Below are 18,733 nucleotides of genomic sequence, written 5' to 3'. Positions count from 1 at the left end.
AGCATGATACTGACAAGCAACATCTTTGCAAAGGACTGAGTTTGAAGTATCGCTTGGTGGTCCAACTCCAGCTCTATTTTCTGCACTGACACGGAATTCATATTCATTTCCTTCCAGAAGACCAGTTACTTTGCATCTAAGATCTGAAACTGGTTTCTTTGTTGCTCTGACCCATCTTAAACCTTTCTTTTCTCTTCGCTCCACATGGTAACCTGTGATTTCACTTCCACCATCATCGACCGGCCTTTTCCAGGTAACTGTGACAGTATTTTTAGTCACATTTGTTACTTCTGGTTTTCCAGGAGGACCTGGAGGACCTGTTCAGGCAGAAAAAAGTATAGTTAAACCAAAAATCAAGTCTTTAAAAATTAATAAAACCACATTGGAATCTCTTAGCTTGTACTACTTACCAAATCTATCCACCATTTTAACTGGTTCTGATTGTACTGGTTCACCCTTGCCATACTGATTTACTGCTGAGACACGGAAAACATATTCATTTCCTTGAATGAGCTTGCTAACAACATGCCTACAGCTCTCAATGTTTTCAGCAACCAATGTCCAGAGCAGTCGACTAGTTTCTCTCTTTTCAAGAACATATGATTTCACTGGTGATCCACCATCTTCTGCAGGAGGTGTCCATGTAAGAGTCGCTTTTTCTGCTGAAACATTGCTGATCTCAATAGGCCCTGGAGGTCCTGGAATATCTAAAACTTTCACATGTACACTCTCCTGCTTAGTGCCAAAAGGATTGGTTGCAGTGATTGTGTATTCTCCAGAATCTTTTCTGGCTGCATATTTGACACTTAGAGTAGAAGAAGTTGGTTTGGTTTCAATGTGCACAAGCTCTGAAGGTCTAAAATCTTTTCCAGCTTTTGACCATGCAGAAGTTGGAGGTGGTTTGCCACGGATACTAATAGCAGACAGTGTGATGGTTTCCCCTGCTTTTACTGTTAAACCTTCCTTCAAAGTAGGATCCAGAACAATGCTTGGTGCCTCTGTCAAAACAAAGACAAAAAATACTGATTGTTACAACAAGAACACAGGGATAAGAAACAAAAGTGATTTGATATTAATTATTCAATAAAATTCTACCTTTTCAATGCCATCTACATACCATACTCATCCTTGCATATTATGGTTCCTGTGGATTCAGATGGAGGACTGATAGCTCCAGCGGTGTTCTTTGCTCTAATTCTGAACTCATATTTGCAGCCTTCAGTAAGGTCAGTTACAGTAAATGCACAGTCTGGAACATTCACATGATTAGCTTTTGTCCAAGTCTTTTTGGGTAAATCACGCTTTTCAACAATATAGCCAGTTAACTTATGTCCACCATCATATTTTGGTTCTGTCCAAATGAGTGTTACTGAGTTCCTGGTTACATTGATAACTTCAGGTTTCCCAGGAGGATCTAGAAGAAAAAATAACAAACAGCAGTCAAACAAAAGCTATTTCAAATTTCAGAATTTTCCTTTTTATTCTCCTGATGACTTACCAATAGGATCAAGTGCCACAACTGGCTCAGATGGAAGACTTGGTTTACCTACTCCAGCCATATTGATTGCCATTACTCTGAATTCATATTCCAGACCTTCAGTTAACCCTGTCACTCTGAAATCTTTCATTCTTATTGGAGTTTTATTTGCTCTCTTCCACAGAAGACTATTTCTTTCTTTAACTTCAATGTGATAACCTAGAAGATAAATGATGAGATGAAAATATGGGGGGGGTTTCTAGAAATCTCAATTTCTCACAGCACTGTGAAACATCCTACTGCCCATATTGCACGTTGCATACACTGTGCAAGAGGAGCACTGAAAACCAGATTAAGAAATGGATGTGAACATACACAACAGATGTATGTAATTGCAATGATGAGATGTTCATAAATGCAAATCGCTAATTTTATAGACCCAAGTATTGCCACATACAGGTGAGTTTGGCTTTATTTCTTTACATTTTTCAGTTCTGAGCAAAGATATTGTTTCTCAGTATTTTCCCAACATTTGAGTTATTTCTTAGGAAGTAAACCAGTAAAATCAGTCAATTAATTAGTCAATCAATCAATCAGTCAATCAATCACTTAATTTAGTGCATAAACACCTGTTACATTCATCTTACCTTTTGACAGAGAGAAAGAACTATTAACTGAAATACTAGGGAGGTTTTGGGGGATGTACCTGTGATTGGTGAACCTCCAGTTCTTCTGGGATCAGTCCAAGTCAAAGCTACAGACTCATGCCGAACAGCAACAATATTGGGAGGTGGAGGAGCATCTGGGACATCTAAACAATATTGAAAAAATGCAGTAATGTTAAAAATTATTATCACCTCTAAAATATTTTTTTTAGATTTCAAAAATTATAATGGATACTTACCAAATGGATGTTTTGCAATGATAGGCTCTGATTTAAGACCTTCCCCTACTCCATACTTATTCTCAGCCCTGATCCTGAATGTATATTCATTTCCTTCATGAAGTCTCGTAACTCTAAATGTGGTTTTCTGGACTGCAGAGGCACAAGTTACCCACTTATTGTTTACATTATCTCTCTTCTCTAGAACATAGTTAGTGATTTCTGAACCACCATCATCTTTTGGAGGGCCCCACTTTAAGGTTATGGCATCAGCTGTGACTTCTTCAAATTTCACCGGACCTGTTGGTATGCCAGGTTTACCAACAACTTTCACAGAAATAGTGCCTTCCTTGCTGCCAGCAACATTCTTCAGAGTTATTGTGTATTTCCCAGCATCAGCTTTCTGGCAGTCATGTACTACAAGAGTGGTGTTAACTGCTGTAGATTCAAATGCAACTCTTCCACTCTCAGTAATTGCCTGGTCTTCATCCTTCTTCCAAGTTACGGTTGGGACAGGCTTGCCTTTCATAGGGATTTTAAGACGGAAATTGCTACCTTCTTTAGCTGTATAGCACAAATCAGGTAGATCTCTTAAGTCAAGTTCAGGTGCCACTGTAAAAAATGAAGGAAACCAGTTATTCCACTATGCATAAACTCTGTTGTAAAATGAAGATGCTGTTTTAAAGGTGTCTTATTTCTATATGTACATAGTAATGATAGTATGCATAAAATATAATTTGGGTAAGTAAAGCATTGAATTAATGATCTTGCTTCTCACCAACATCATCTCTTGCTACAATTGTGATCTCTGATGGAGTTCCATATCCAGCATCGTTTTGGGCCCTCACTCTGAAAGTGTATTCTTGTCCTTCTTTTAAGTCTCTCATTGAAAAATGGAGGTTCTTTCCCCGCATGACTTCTTGCCATTTATCTTCACCAATCAGGACTTCAACAATATATGCAGAAATACGGCTTCCACCATCACTGATAGGTTTCTTCCATACCAAATTGCATGAGGATTTTGTTACAACTGAAGCTTTTAGATCCACAACTGGCCCAGGTGTTTCTAGAAGGAAGAAAAGCATAGTAAGTGTCCATTCAAGCTAAAAATAAAAATTATTTGAATTTAAAAATAGGTGAAAAGGATTCATTTTTCCTACCAGAAGCTTTGACAGCATCACGAGTTTCACAAGGATCACCAATACCATATTCATTTTCAGCAAAAACTCTGAAGAAGTAAGATTTGCCTTCCTCTAAGTTAGTTATCCTGTAGCTAGTCTTTGGACATTCTGTTGTTACAGTGGACCACGACTTTCTTTCTGCATCACGTTTTTCAACAACATAATTTGTGATTGGACTGCCCCCATCTACTAGAGGAGGTTCCCATGTAATGAAGGCAGAATCTTTAGATGCTTCCTTTACAATCAGGTTAATAGGTGGGCCTGGAGTATCTAGATAAACACAACATCACCATATTTGATTTAGTAACAAAATTTTAAAAACCAGTTAAAAAGTTAACAAATATATTTTAACGGGGAAAGCCCTGAGACTTACCAAGTACTTTTACAACAATGGTGTATGCCTTTTTGCCACAGCTGTTCTCCAGACTGAGGACATATTTTCCAGCATCATATTTATTTACATTTTCACAACGCAGGAAGGTATCAAAATCAGTTGACTTGATGTCTAATCCTTGTCTATCTCTTAGGTTGGCACCCACTTTAGACCATGAAATCTTAGGAGGTGGACGTCCTCTTACTGGCACATAAAGTCTCATTGTGACTCCAGCACGCAACACAAGGACTTTCCTTAGTTCTGCATCAAGTTCTCCTTCAGGTGGAACTGTGTTTAACAGAAAAACCCATGTAATTAAAACATCATCTTTAAGACTACCATAAAAGTTACTGCGACAAAAACTCCCTTTTTACTGACATTTCACTTGACTAACCCAAATTTTCATGCCCGTGATGATATTAGTGTCCTGACTCCTGTTTGAAGGTGATTTGCAAATATGCAATTTTTTTGCACTGATTTCACATCCTTTTCTTTTTCTGCCTTTTCCACCATTTATGTTAGAAAGGCTCCTAGTTTCTCTAGAATTCAAAGGAGTTTCAGAGCCTCCTGGACTCTACTGCTTTTCTTCAAAAAATACAGTTTTGTGAAGCAATGCTTTTCTACATACAGCAAAACGCATACAAAAGCCAGCATGTCTCTTAAGAAGTGTCATATAATCAATCACACAGCTGCTTAGAATAGTAATCTTGGCTTCAAATTATTTAGAAGATATGAAGTTGACTGAAAGTTTTAAGAAAAATGAGAGATCTGAAAATTCTAATTTTAGGATTAGAAAAAGAAAAAAATCTTGACTATTCAGTGGGAGGAAGAAGGCTATAAAGCACACAAATGAAAAAGGCAGACACCGGCCAAATTCTATTCTGTTCCTAACTGCCCTGTTTTCTTCCAAATTAGCCACTGTTAGCCCACATTTTTTGACTAAAAACATGTTCCAAATTAATCTGCGCCTGTGACCTGTGACAAAGTGTGTCTTTGAAACTCATCCCATAAATTGAAGCAAAAGTCAACAAGGCAGTTTGTTTTCAGTGAACATACTTAAAATGTCTTTGGCAGTGTGTTTATCAGGAACATCACTAGGATCGCTGTATCCAATCTTATTGACAGCATAAACACGGAACTGGTACTCTGTATCTTCCATCAGCCCTGTTACCACAAATTGTGTAGCCTGTAAATTCTTGGGTAGATTGCATCTGACCCAGTTGTCTGTGTCAGCTCTTTTTGATTCCACTAGATAACCAATAATAGGGCTTCCTCCATCATATGCTGGTTTGCTCCATGACAGGCTTATTGAATTGCGTGTAGTATCAACCACTTTTGGGAAAGCAGGTGGGCCAGGAGGATCTGGGAATTAAAATAACATTAAGTTAGCATACTAAATGCTGCATGATGCATTTGGAAATAATAACAGAAAGTATCTGAGACTTTTAGCTTACATTGAGGATCACGAGCATACACTGCTTTTGATGGTGCACTAGGCTTGCCAGGTCCAGCCTTATTCAATGCTATCACCCGGAACTCATATTCTGTTCCTTCTTGGAGTCCAGTAGCTTTAACCGTTCTCTCAATGACAGGCTTTCTGGTAACTTTTGTCCAGTTAAGAGCCTTCGTTTCACGCTTCTCCAGTATATAACCAGTTATTGGGGATCCACCATCACTAGCTGGTGGCTTCCAGCTAACAGTCATAAAGTCTTTTGTTACATTGCTAATTACTGGTGGATCACAAGGTCCAGGTACATCTGTGGAGATTTATTTGAAAATTATGTTCACATTCTTAGGTGTAGACAAAAATCCAGTGACTAATGAAACTATTCCACAAAGCACTTACCATATGGATTCTTAGCAACTGCTGGTTCAGTTAAGATGGGGTCTCCAACGCCATATTTGTTTTCAGCACAAATGCGGAACTGATACTCATGTCCTTCTATTAGTTTCTCCACTGTGCAGCTTGTAATGGGTACATTGGCACTGACTTGGGCCCAGTTAGGTCTGCTTGTTTCACGCTTGTCTACAATGTAGTTAGTAATTTCTGAACCTCCATCTTCCAGAGGAGGCTCCCAAGAAAGCATTGCACGATCTGCATACATATGTTTGATTTTGACAGAGGCTGGTGGGCCAGGCTTATCTAGGACAATAAACATCGCATTGTTATAGTTCCATCTCTTGCTATATCATTTAATTAGAAATTTATTTATTAATAGACAGTCTTTATCTTACCAAGTACTTTAAGCCTAATGGTTGCTGACTTTGATCCACTTGCATTTTCAGCAGTAATAGTGTAGTCTCCTGTTTGCTTCCTGTTAACACTGAACAACTCAACTGTAGCAAGATTTCTCTTTGTGGTGATCTTAACACCTTCAGATGGCTTTAAAATTTCTCCTTCTTTCTTCCAGGTGATTGCTGGCATTGGTTTGCCATATACGTTTGCCTCCAGACGCACATTAGTTCCAGCTTTTACTGTAAGCTGTGATTGCATAGACAGATCCAACTCTATTCTGGGAGGAACTGAAGGGAAAGAGTCCAAGAGTTAATCAATCTAGTAAGAGATAAATGTCTCGTTCTTCACATGAGTGTTAGTTCCCAACATGTACAGACTCTTACCAGAACTATCAAATGCTTTTACATTTCTTACCATTTTCTGGATGAATGGTCACTGGATCAGAAGGTTCAGAAGGTTGGCTAATGTTAACTGCTGTCTTGGCAATTGCTCTAAACTGGTACTGAGCATTTTCTTCCAAACCAGTCGCAGTGTACTCTTCTAGGGGTATTTGATGTGGAGTTGTATTGCACCGAACCCATTTATCACCAGGTAATTTGCAAGCTTCCACAAAGTAGCCAATAAGTTTGCTACCACCATCATGCTTTGGCCTTGTCCATACCAGTGATGCAGTACTCTTAGTGACATCAATAACTTCAGGTTTTCCTGGGGGATCTACGGCGAATAAAAACATATTAAAGTATATTTTCCCAAAAATGAGTTAACACATTAAAAAATGGCTTTAATATTACTAGATCCTATTTACTGCATACCTAGACAGTGCAATCAGAGTGAAGTCACAGTAAACATGAAAATATAAACAGAAGGGAAAACTAAAGATCAAAATAAGTTGCAGATAAACTGAAAATTATCATAAAACCAGTCTGTTGCAAAGTATTGGTATTGGCTTACCAACTGGTGCTCTTGCTGTGACAAACTCAGTTGGTTTACTAGGTTTACTTGCTCCAGCTCTGTTCAAAGCATAAATTCTGAAAGCATACTCAAGACCTTCGATGAGGCCCACACAAGGGTATTCTGTAGAGCGCACAGCTGTGTCGTTAGCTTTCACCCACAGCAAACTGTTCCTTTCTTTGCGCTCAATGAGATAACCAGTAATTGGACTGCCTCCATCGCTGTCTGGTTTATCCCAAGCAACAAAAATGCAGTCCTTATTGACCTTGGTAATACGTGCATTCTTTGGTTCACTGGGAACATCTAGAAAGAAATACAAAGATAGATATCAATTGTACGTTTTCTTACTAGAACGATTAAATAGAGAAATGCTGCTATCAAAAACTGGCATACCAAATGGGAACCTTGCGATCATCTTGCCAGAAGGAAGTGGCTCAGAAATCCCAAAACGATTTTCAGCACGAACACGGAACATATACTCCTCTCCAGGAATCAGTTTTCCAATTCTGCAGCTTGTCTTTGTGACAGAAGATAAAGCTGTTACCCAGTCTCCTCGGCTTACATCACATTTCTCAACTACATAGTTTGTAATGTTGCTGCCACCATCTTCAAGAGGTATATGCCATGAAAGAGTGCAAGCATCAGCATCTATTTCAGAAATATCAAATGGAGGCTGTGGCGGACCTGGTTTATCTGCACAAAACAAGTATATTAAGAAAAAAGGGATGAAAGAAGATTACAACTACTAGAATATACTAAAACCAGCTTAATATAAAGCTGGACTGAAAAACAACCAAATGGAACATACCCATGACTGTCACTCTGATTTTCTGACTATCAGTACCAGAGCTATTTTCTGCAGTAAGAGTGTAAAAATCAGTATCTTTTCTAGTCACATCCTTAATGATAAGAACAGAAGACTTTTCTGCTTTGTGCACAGCAAGGCGACTAGATGTAACTACATCTTGATCTCCTTTCAACCATTTACAGACTGGCTGAGGCTTCCCATATACATGAGCTTCGATTCTCAGTTTCTTTCCAGCTTTAATGTGAACATGATCAGGCATCAGAATCTTAGGTGGGACTGTAAAAAAAAAAATCACACAGAGGCAAATAAATTCCACTTCTGTGACATATTAAATTACTTTTTCTTATTTTTTCATGTGAAACTTCTCTGCTTCTCTCTTAAGTGGAATCACCTGTAGAAATGACTAGAAAATCTTTAATTTAGGTTCCTCTTATGGACAACTTCAGTTTCTGCAGGTGACAATATCCATTTCAGTCTTACTTTTACATTATTGTACAGTTTATAAGAAAATATTTATGAATTTGGATTGCCTTCACACACATTTATGTAGAAATTTTTGCACTATTAATGCATGAAATATAAATCCTCTTTTTATCTGAAACCAATAAGCAAAATCACTTATTGCTGACTTTCTACAAGACAAACATGAAGGAGAAGAAAACTGAAGTTGTCACTGAGATAAACTTGCTTGCACAGTTAATCTTTCTGTATCCTTGAATTATTTTTCTCCTACTTCTTCTTTTGCACAAAATAAATTTTTTTTTTCCAAAAGAAACCTGACAGTATGTTTGGTGTACTTCCTTCCACCAGCTAGTTTTTGTTCTCCTGTTTCTGTACTTCTCTCTTTCTCTTCACATGTCCCAAATTAAGAAGATTCTACTCATCTTGCCCTTTCCCTACATCTTCATGTGCCTCAAGAACCTTGCCACCTTAAATAGGCCGGTCTGTCCTCCCTGATTATTGTTTATATTTTCAACCAACTTTACAATATAAACCACTTATTTTCTCTTATATTAAAACAGCTCCCACTTTCCCATTTATCTCTCAAACTGCGAGTCTGACACTTTTTCTCTTGCATTTAAACTTCATTGAAGGTATTTGTTATTTTTCCCTAATTCTTATCTTCTGGTTCCAACTGAAACCATACCTGAAAAATTATTTAATAGTTCTAAATTAGTGGTCCATTCTCACTTTTTTTCTGACCTGTCAAAATATTCAGTACAGTTAATCACAATCCTCCAGATAACTCCATAAAGCAAATGTCTTTCTGTGACTCAAAGAACAGTATATCTCGCTCATTTAATTATTAAAGCAGTATATTAGGTGGTATTTAAATTGTTACTTACTGAGTTGTTCTTTAATTTCATATTCTCCCGCAGCTTCTATTGGCAAGCTTACTCCTACAGCATTTCTAGCTGCCACTCTAAAGTTGTACTTCTTTCCTTCTTTCAGACCAGCTACAACAATGGAGAGATCTTTAACAACTGAATATTCTGTCCAGCGATCTGCTGGTTGATCATGCTCTTTATAGCTAACAATGTATCCATCAATTTTAGAGCCTCCATCGCGAAGTGGTGGCAGCCAGCCTAAAGTAGCACTATTCTTTGTAATTTCAGTAACTTCAAGTTTTCTTGGTGGATCAGGTTCACCTTTCAGGGGAAAAAAGAAAGATGGTAAACATTGAATTTCCAAGATTTTCTTACTCTTGAATATTGGATGTTATCCATGCTAATTCAACAAGGACAATACAGAAATGAGCGAAACTCGTAATAATTTCGAAAGTACTATATTCATTGGTCATATTATTTGAAAGAAACTGACACAGAAATACTTATTTTTATCCTTGAATAGTTAGCTCAATTTAGAAGCATTAACTCAAAAATTGCAAAATCCCACTAAAATTAGAGAAAAACAAACAGAAAATATCCATGAAGGCAAACATAAAATATACATGAAGGCATACTCACTTAGTGGATCTGATGCTAGAACTGGTTTTGGTATGTCACTTGGAACACCAGACCCATATTCATTTACTGCTGTTACTCTAAAGTAATATTCATTTCCAGGTACAAGGTTCGCTATTTGGAAACTAGTTTTCTTTAGTTCTGCTGTGACTGTTGCCCAGGTCTTCCTGTCAGCCTCCCGTTTCTGCAGGATGTAATGAGTCACTGGGCTACCCCCATCATTCTCTGGAGGTGCCCATGAAAGATGGCATGACATCTTGGTAACATCTGAAACCTTGAAGTCTGACACAGGTCCAGGAGTATCTATGAAGAAATTTCAATTTATGTTAGTACTTTCTTCTTTAGTAAGTAAAAATTAAAGGGGGCTAAAAGCTTTCTACATGGAGGGAGTTAGTGTTAGGTGATAGAGTTGTGCTCAAAAACTGTCATACCTGGAGGTCATAAATATTCCTGCAAGAAACAATCAAAATAGTTATAAAATTGTCTTGAGGTATTTCTCTCATTACTTACCCAGAACTCTGACGTTCACAAATACAGCCTTTTCTCCAGCTGCATTAACAAGTGTCAATGAATATTTGCCTGAGTCATCACGTGTTGAATTGGGAATGACACAGAAGGCCATAGTGTCAACCAGATCAACTTGTCCTTTTCTGATAACATTATCAATGCCCATTCTCCTCCAGGTGACTTTTGGTGCTGGGCGACCCCTAATAATGGCAAAAAGTCTAATAGGGCATCCTGCTCTGACTATGACTAACTTTCTCATGCTTGCATCCAACTCAATCTCAGGAGGTTCTGAAAGACAAAGAAATAAAACGCAAGGTTTTGCGCATGAAATGAAATAAGCCTAAAGCAAATAAAGGTTGTGTGTAAACACCTCAAAAGAGGATGGAAAAACTCACCAAGAATTTCCTTGGGAGACACAGCTTCTTTCAATTCTGCTGGTCGGCCAAGGCCAACCTGGTTTTGGGCAGAAACCCTGAACTCATACAATTGTTTCTCATCCAGGCTGGTAGCTGTGAATTCTGTATGAATAACTTGAGCAGCAACATTACATCGTTTCCATCCTGCTTCAGGATCAGCACCCTCAACTTTTGGTCTCATTTCCACAACATATCCAATAATTGGAGCACCACCATCATACACTGGTTTTCCCCAGCCAAGGGTTAAGGAAGTCTTTGTGCTATCAACCACTCTCAGGTTTGTTGGAGGACCAGGTGGTTCTGCAAGACAGTAAAAATTACAGATTAGAACACAGTGTACAATTTAGCAATCTGTTATGGTAATACTGAAATAATACAGAAAAATTCAATGGTATTTTACCTATTGGGTCTTTGGCTATTACAGGTCTTGATGGCAAGCTTGGTTCTCCAAGTCCGACTTCATTTTCAGCACTGACACGGAACTGGTACTCATGACCAGGGAAGAGATTAGTAACCTTCTTGCGTCTCTCTGGGATTGGCGTTTTAGTAACAGGAACCCATCTTAGTGACCGTTTCTCTTTCTTCTCTAAAATGTATCCTGTAATTGATTTGCCACCATCATATTCTGGTGGATTCCAAACTACAGTCATCTCTTCTTTGCTAACTCTTGTAACTTCTGGAGGGTCGGGGCGTCCAGGTCTATCATACTTTGTTTTTGCAATAATTGGATGTGTTTCTGTTGGTGGGCCAGTGCCTATTTTATTCTCTGCACGCACTCTGAATATATATTCATTACCTTCAATGAGGCGTGTCACTTTTGCATAGTTTGTAAGGACAGAGGAAGAGTATGTAGACCAAACCATACGTTTGCTTTCACATTTTTCCAGGATGTAGTTCTGTATTTCACAACCACCATCATCTTCTGGAGGATCCCAAGTAACAGTACATCTATCACTTGAAATGTCAGTGACTTTCAAGTTTCGTACAGGACCTGGTTTATCCAAGACAATAACAGTAGCATATGCTACAAAGCTACCAGCTGCATTAGTTGCAGTAATCACGTATTTCCCACCATCAGTACGCCTTGATTTTGTGAGAACAAACTTAGATGTGTCAGAAGTTGTTTCAATACTGACTCTTGGAGATCTGGTGAGGTCTGTGGCATCTTTGTCTTTTGTCCATACAACTTCAGGCTGTGGTTTTCCTCTGACTCCAGCCTCAATTCTAATTGTGTCACCTGCTTTCACAGTTAGAACCCCACTTAATTTCAAATCTAGCACTGGTTTCTGGAGATCTTCCTTCACGACAACTTCAGCTGTTTTTACCCAGTTACTTTCACCGGCCTCATTCTTGGTTTGAACTCGGAATTGGTAAATTTTATTTTCCACACATTTATCTACCATGTAGTGTGTTTCCTTAATGCTGCCTTTGTGAACTCTTTCCCATTCATCTGAGTCTTTCAGTTTTCTCTCAACATGATAACTTAAATTGGGACTTCCACCATCATAATCTGGCCTTCTCCATTTCAGATATACAAATGTCTTTCCTTTCTCTGCAATGTGAAGATTTTCTGGCTCTCCAGGCTTGTCAATAGGATTAATAGCAAGGATAGGAGTCTTGGTCTCAATGCAAGGACCTGGACCTATTTTGTTCTCTGCACAAACTCTGAAGAAGTATTCCCGGTTCTCTATAAGATTTGCCTTTACTAGTCGTTTAGTAATATCAGAGGAGACAATTGACCATCCCCTCTGATTTGGTTGACGGTATTCTACTATGTAATTTGTAATTTCAGAGCCACCATTATCCACTGGACTCTCCCAAGAGATCATACAAGAGTCTTTTGTGACATAGCTTACTTTCAGGTTCTGACATGGTCCAGGTCTGTCAAGTACATTAACAACAGCAAAAGCTTGAGCGTGTCCACAGCTGTTCTTAGCTGCTATTATATATTTGCCATGATCAGATCTTTTGGCTTCTTTCACTTGCAGTTCAACATTAGGTAGATCATGAAGTATTTCAACACGCTTTTCTTGGACTAATACTTTGCCATCTTTAGACCATGTTATTTCAGGATCTGGTCGACCTTTTACTTTACCAGTAATATGTATTGTTTGACCTACTCGGACAGTAATTAAGTCTCGACAGGTCACATCTAGGCTTACTTCTGGAGGAGCAAGAATATCCTTTGCAAGTACAGTTTCTGGTAGTTCTCTTGGTTCTCCCTCTCCCACAATGTTGACAGCTTTTATTCGGAACTTATATTCATTTCCTTCTATTAATCCAGGTACTCTGAAAGCACACTGTCTAATGAGTTCATCCTTATTAATCCTATTCCACTGTGTAGTTCCAGTTTTCTGACATTCCACAATGTATCCCAGAATTGGGCTGCCACCATCCTTGAGGGGCTTTGTCCACACAAGATCAGCTGATTCTTTAGTTTTGTCTTTTAACTTTGGATTTATAGGTGGTCCAGGAGGAGTGATAGGACGTGATGCTTTTATTGGATCAGAGCTTGGAGATGGCTTGCTTAAGCCCACCATGTTTTCTGCAAGAACTCTGAATTCATATGTGTTGCCTTCAAAAAGACCAGTGACTCTGTATTTCATATCAAGTATAGGTGACTTATTGACACGCACCCATTTACCAGATGCTTCCCGACGTTCAAGTATATAACCAGTTATTGGAGTTCCACCATCAGATTTTGGTAGAGTCCAAGACACTGTTGCAGCATTTTCTGTAATATCATAAACAGTTGGTTTACCAGGTGGGGATGGTGGATCAAACATGTATTTAGCAACTGTTGGTTCTGAATCCAGAGGTGCACCAATGCCTATCTTATTTTCAGCACGAACGCGGAAAATATATTCACAGCCCTTCTGCAGTCGTGGTACCTTAATTTTTGTGTGACTTGTTCCAGAGCTAACCACTCCCCAGGTTTCTTTCTTTGATTGACGCTTCTCAACAATATAATTAATTATAGGACTCCCACCATCATCTTTAGGAGGACGCCAAGAAATAACCATATATTCCGGTGTTACTTCAAGAATATTAATAGGACCAGTTGGTGGGCCTGGAACATCCAAAACTGTAAGGTGCAGAGCCACAGTTTTGCTGCCAGCTGCATTAGATACTGTGAGTAGATATTCTCCTGTATCTTTTCTTACACAGTCTTTGATAGTAAGCACAGTTGAGTAATTGTCAGTCTCAATCTTGTATTTGCCATCTGGTTTAATTTCAGTGTCATCAGTAACCCATTTTGCTGTGGGAACTGGCACACCTCTCATAATCGCTGGAAGGCGCACTGTGGTGCCAGCCTTAACAACGAGACCTTCAATTAACTTCACATCTAGATCCACAGATGGAGGTACTGAAAACAGAGAAAAATGGAAATTATATTCTCAGGGCAAATGCTTATAGAAAAAGAGAAAGAATCAGTGAAACAACATGAAAAACCAAAAATTACCTAGTTTTTCTTGGCACTCTATTGGTATAGTTGTATCTGGAAGGCTAAGACCAACAATGTTCTGAGCTCTCACACGGAATTTGTATATTTTTCCTTTCTGTAGGCCTGTAACAACACAGTCTAGCATAGGGACTGTCTGGAACTTAGTCCATTCATCTGCACCATCTTCTTGATATTCCACCAAATACCCAGTTATCTCAGCACCACCATCACGATCTGGTCGATTCCAAACAAGGGAAACTTCAGTCTTGTCAACATCTACATGATGCAGATTCTTTGGTGGCCCTGGAGGATCTTTTAAAATACAAAACCGAAATGGTTACTAGGATGAAAACTCTATGGTACCAGTGCATCATGTTCATACCAACAGGACAACCTCAAAATTACCAAATCCCATATGAACAAAACAAATCATATGATTGAAAAACACTTACGCAGTGGATCTATAGCTTTGATAGGTTTAAGCGTTTCCACATATGGACCTCTACCATATTGATTCTCAGCTGCAACTCGGAAGAGATACTGAGTGCCTTCCATGAGATATTTAGCCATATGACTGCGTTTCTTGGAGGATGATGAGATGGCTACCCACTGTGCAGAAGCTACATCTCTCCTCTCCACCACGTAGTTGGTAATGACAGAGCCGCCATCATCTTCTGGTTCCATCCAAGTGATATAACAGGAGTCACTTCTAACATCACTGATGTTCAGATTTCTGGGTGGACCAGGCTTATCTAACATTGATAAAAATGGGATCCATTATTTATTTGGCAATCAGCATTTCTTATAAAACTTTGTACATTTCAAGATAAATTATATTATATTTTATATAATTTTTAGTCCTCTTTCTGCTGTGTATTTTTTATAACTTGGTTTATAGATATTATCCAGAAATTCCTTTATTTCTTAATCTCCAATTATAGAGTAAAAAAATGTTGTACAGAAGGAACACAAAAAGATTACCTAAGACCACAACTTTTACTGAAACAGTCTTTGAACCAGCTGGATTTTCAACTGTCAGGGAGTACATTCCACCATCTTCATGGACAGTGTTACGGATTTCAAGTTTACTGCCAACTCCTGTAACCTCAATATCAGCTTTGGGTGACACCTCATGATCTTCTTTCTTCCAAGTAACTTTTGGGAATGGAACACCCTTAATAACAGCACTAAGTCTCAGGGTATCTCCAGCTTTTACATGCTGTTCTCGGGCCATATTAGCATCAAGTATTAACTCAGGAGGTTCTGGAATGAAAAACATAAGTTTTTACAAAATGAGGAAAAAAAAGTCTGTTCTTAGGTAAACTTATCTGATTTTATTAAACTCACCAAGCCTGTCCTTTACTTCCACCGGATCAGGAACATGCGCTGGATCAGATTCGCCTGCTGCATTGACTGCCTTGACCCTGAATTTATACGTTAATCCCTCAGTAAGACCAGTGACTTTGTAGTTTGTTTCAGGACAAGAATCTGCTGTAAGATTAGCCTGTTTCCACTCTTCATCTCCAACTTTCTGATACTCTATAAGATAGCCAATTATCTTGCTATTTCCATCATGGCGAGGTGGTTGCCAAGATAAATCAACTGAATTTTTAGTTTTATCTACTGCTTCTGGATTAACAGGTGGACTTGGTTTTGCTGTTAAAAAAGCAAAAAAATGAAACGGGAGAAAAAAAACCTATTAGAATAATTTTCTAACTGAAACTGAGTGCATTAAAATTTCAATGACAAATGAAATGTGATACTTTACCGATTGGATCTCTAGCAAAAATTGGCTTTGATGGTGGACTAGGATCACCAACGCCAATTTCATTTTCTGCTGAAACACGGAATTCATATTGACAGCCTTCAAGGAGATCAGGTACTTTGAACTTTGTACCGGGGAAAATTGGGTCTTTGGTAACTTTGACCCATCTTGTAGCCATTGTTTCCTTCTTTTCTACAATATAGTTTGTTATTGGCTTGCCTCCATCATATGGCTTGTTCCAAACCACTACTGCAGAATCTTTGGTTATATCCTTAATGATTGGTTGCTCAGGTGCATCAGGAACACCTGGGGTGAGGAGAAAAAAAAGAGTGTATGAGCATTACAAACAGAATAAAGATTGGGGTATCCAAATATAATTGCAAATGAAAAACTTACGGAAACGGTCCTTGGCTTTCATCTCATCAGAGATGAGAGGATCACTTATGCCATAAAGATTTTCAGCATAAATTCGAATTTGGTATTCTCTTCCTTCAAGCAGCTTGGGAATTTTGCATGTTGTCTTCACTGTGGCAGATGTAACTGGCATCCACACGTCTTTGTGTGCATCCTTCTTCTCAATTATGTAATTTGTAATTTCACTGCCTCCATCATCTAACGGAGGTTTCCAGGAAACTACCATATGATCTTTAAAGACTTCATCAAATATAACTGGGCCTACTGGAGGTGATGGGCGATCTGTTTAAGAAAAAATAAACCATACTCATGCTTTTTTATGAACTTCACAAAACAACTTAGATTAAACAGTGTCAATACAGTAAATATAGCATAAAATTAGAAACCTGACATCATAGTTACAATAAGGCATCAAGACTTCAGTGCTATTCCTATTTGTTTGACATACTGGAATTAATTCCTTACTACTCATAACGTATTTGGTGATTAACATTTTCTACAGTGTTGACATTCTCTAAATGCATGTAGAGACATTAAATTAATAATAAACTAATGGATAAACTAATCCAGAGTTAAATATGTGCTCAGAATTAATAAATAGCTTTTTAGTATAATTGAGAATGCAGTAAATCAAATTATTGTAATAAAGAACACATTTCAATACTTAAATTTTATAAAATGCAATGAATTCTAATCACAAATAAAAATCCCAGACCATATTGTTATTCAGTAAAACCTACCAACAACATTAACTTGACAATATCCTTTTCTTGATCCTGTGCTGTTCTCTACAGTAACACAATATTTGCCTGTGTCTTCGCGGACAGATTTTAGTACTCCCAAACAAAGAGTTGTAGGAGTTGTCTTGACCTTTATTCGGTCATCTTCTTTCACAACAATATCATCCTTTAGCCAAGTAACCTTTGGTGCAGGCTTGCCTGAGTAACGTCCAGTCAAGCTGAAAGCTTCACCAACTCGGACAATAAGTTTGTCTCTAAAGTCAAGGTCAAGTGTGGGAGGAGCTGAAAGACAATATTAAAATACGCAACGCCCACAAATGTCAGCAATATTAATACAAAAAAGTAAGGAATCAGTATAAGTAATTACTATTTTAAAAAGAAATATGTAAAAGAAACGTACCAATTTCATCCTTGCACGTGATTGGTTTAGTGCAAAATGATGGCTTGCCTTGCCCTACAATATTGCAAGCACTCACACGATACTCATAGGTGTCACCCTCTTTCAAGCCTTCTACAGTGAATTTCCTATCAAGCATTTTCTCCTTTGTAACTTTGTGGAATTTGTCTTTTCCAATGAGACGGCTCTCTAGAACGTACATGGTGATATCTGAGCCTCCATTATATTTTGGAGGGTTCCAAGTTAGTGTAACAGAGTTCTTGGTGACTGCTTTTACTTCCAGGTCTTCTGGACGGTCAGGAACAGCTGAGAATAAAGTAAAAATAAGGTAGATTCATTTCTCTGCACATTCAGAATCTTCTTGTGTATTAATCTCACATGACAGTTATCCAAACTCAAAAATACCCTTACTTATTGGATCTCTAATGAGAATCTCTTTTGTTGTTTCTGTGAAAGGACCCATGCCAATTATATTTTCAGCTGCAATTCGGAAAAAGTAGGCTTTCCCTTGAATGAGTCCCTGAATAGTAGCATTCTGTCTTGTAACTGTGCAGGTCACTGGAGTCCAAGCTCTATGGTCAGATTCACGTTTTTCAATTATATAGTTGGTAATAGGAGAACCACCATCATCTTCTGGAGCAAACCATGACAATTTACAAGAGTCATTGGTTAGATTCTCCGTAAGGAGTGGCATTCCAACTGGGCCTGGCACATCTGAAAGCAAAGAAAAAAATGGAGTATTGAAGCACACATGCTGAATCTTATGAAACTGTACTTGTTCACAAGCACTGAAATAGCAATTTACCTAGCACATCAACAATAATTGTCTTCTTCCTCTCACCACCATCATTTTTAGCAAGAAGAGTGTATAAACCCTGGTGACTCCTTTTGCAATTCTTGATGACTAAAGAAGAACTAATAGCTGTTTCTTCAATTTTGGCTTCTTCTGGCAGAGCATGCTCATCCCTGCTCCAAGTCACTGTTGGAGGTGGTTTTCCTGAGACATATGCTATGATCCGAATTACTCCTCCAGCATGAACAACAATTCTGTCCCTGACACTTGCATCCAAATTAATATCAGGAGCCACTGAGGGACAAGAACAAAAAGGTCAATGAATTTTTTTTTTCTTGCTTTGAGTTAGAAGTACTAAAAATGTAAATCAAAATTGTAAATAC

At 38.3% G+C, this 18,733-nt stretch overlaps 1 protein-coding gene across 1 annotated transcript in view; it reads right to left on the bottom strand.

The window, feature by feature from the left end:
• Positions 1 to 18,733, bottom strand: part of LOC116446415 (titin-like) — a 245,290-nt gene that overhangs the window by 45,895 nt on the left and 180,662 nt on the right. The window contains 32 exon segments of the mRNA XM_032114190.1: positions 15 to 317; positions 411 to 998; positions 1,118 to 1,414; positions 1,499 to 1,696; positions 2,184 to 2,288; positions 2,382 to 2,972; positions 3,139 to 3,426; positions 3,521 to 3,811; positions 3,915 to 4,202; positions 4,971 to 5,276; positions 5,369 to 5,671; positions 5,761 to 6,057; positions 6,150 to 6,437; positions 6,565 to 6,864; positions 7,102 to 7,404; positions 7,495 to 7,794; positions 7,910 to 8,185; positions 9,256 to 9,558; positions 9,877 to 10,176; positions 10,384 to 10,668; positions 10,776 to 11,096; positions 11,197 to 14,163; positions 14,260 to 14,553; positions 14,694 to 14,993; positions 15,223 to 15,504; positions 15,589 to 15,897; positions 16,010 to 16,312; positions 16,403 to 16,702; positions 17,161 to 17,442; positions 17,561 to 17,863; positions 17,969 to 18,271; positions 18,363 to 18,644. Of these exon segments, the coding sequence (XP_031970081.1) occupies positions 15 to 317; positions 411 to 998; positions 1,118 to 1,414; positions 1,499 to 1,696; positions 2,184 to 2,288; positions 2,382 to 2,972; positions 3,139 to 3,426; positions 3,521 to 3,811; positions 3,915 to 4,202; positions 4,971 to 5,276; positions 5,369 to 5,671; positions 5,761 to 6,057; positions 6,150 to 6,437; positions 6,565 to 6,864; positions 7,102 to 7,404; positions 7,495 to 7,794; positions 7,910 to 8,185; positions 9,256 to 9,558; positions 9,877 to 10,176; positions 10,384 to 10,668; positions 10,776 to 11,096; positions 11,197 to 14,163; positions 14,260 to 14,553; positions 14,694 to 14,993; positions 15,223 to 15,504; positions 15,589 to 15,897; positions 16,010 to 16,312; positions 16,403 to 16,702; positions 17,161 to 17,442; positions 17,561 to 17,863; positions 17,969 to 18,271; positions 18,363 to 18,644 (12,456 nt within the window).

This window comes from Corvus moneduloides, chromosome 7 (genome assembly GCF_009650955.1).
Source record: "Corvus moneduloides isolate bCorMon1 chromosome 7, bCorMon1.pri, whole genome shotgun sequence".
NCBI classification, from domain to species: domain Eukaryota; kingdom Metazoa; phylum Chordata; class Aves; order Passeriformes; family Corvidae; genus Corvus; species Corvus moneduloides.
Note: the sequence above shows the minus strand (reverse complement) of the source record. Positions and strands in the feature narration are given on the sequence as shown.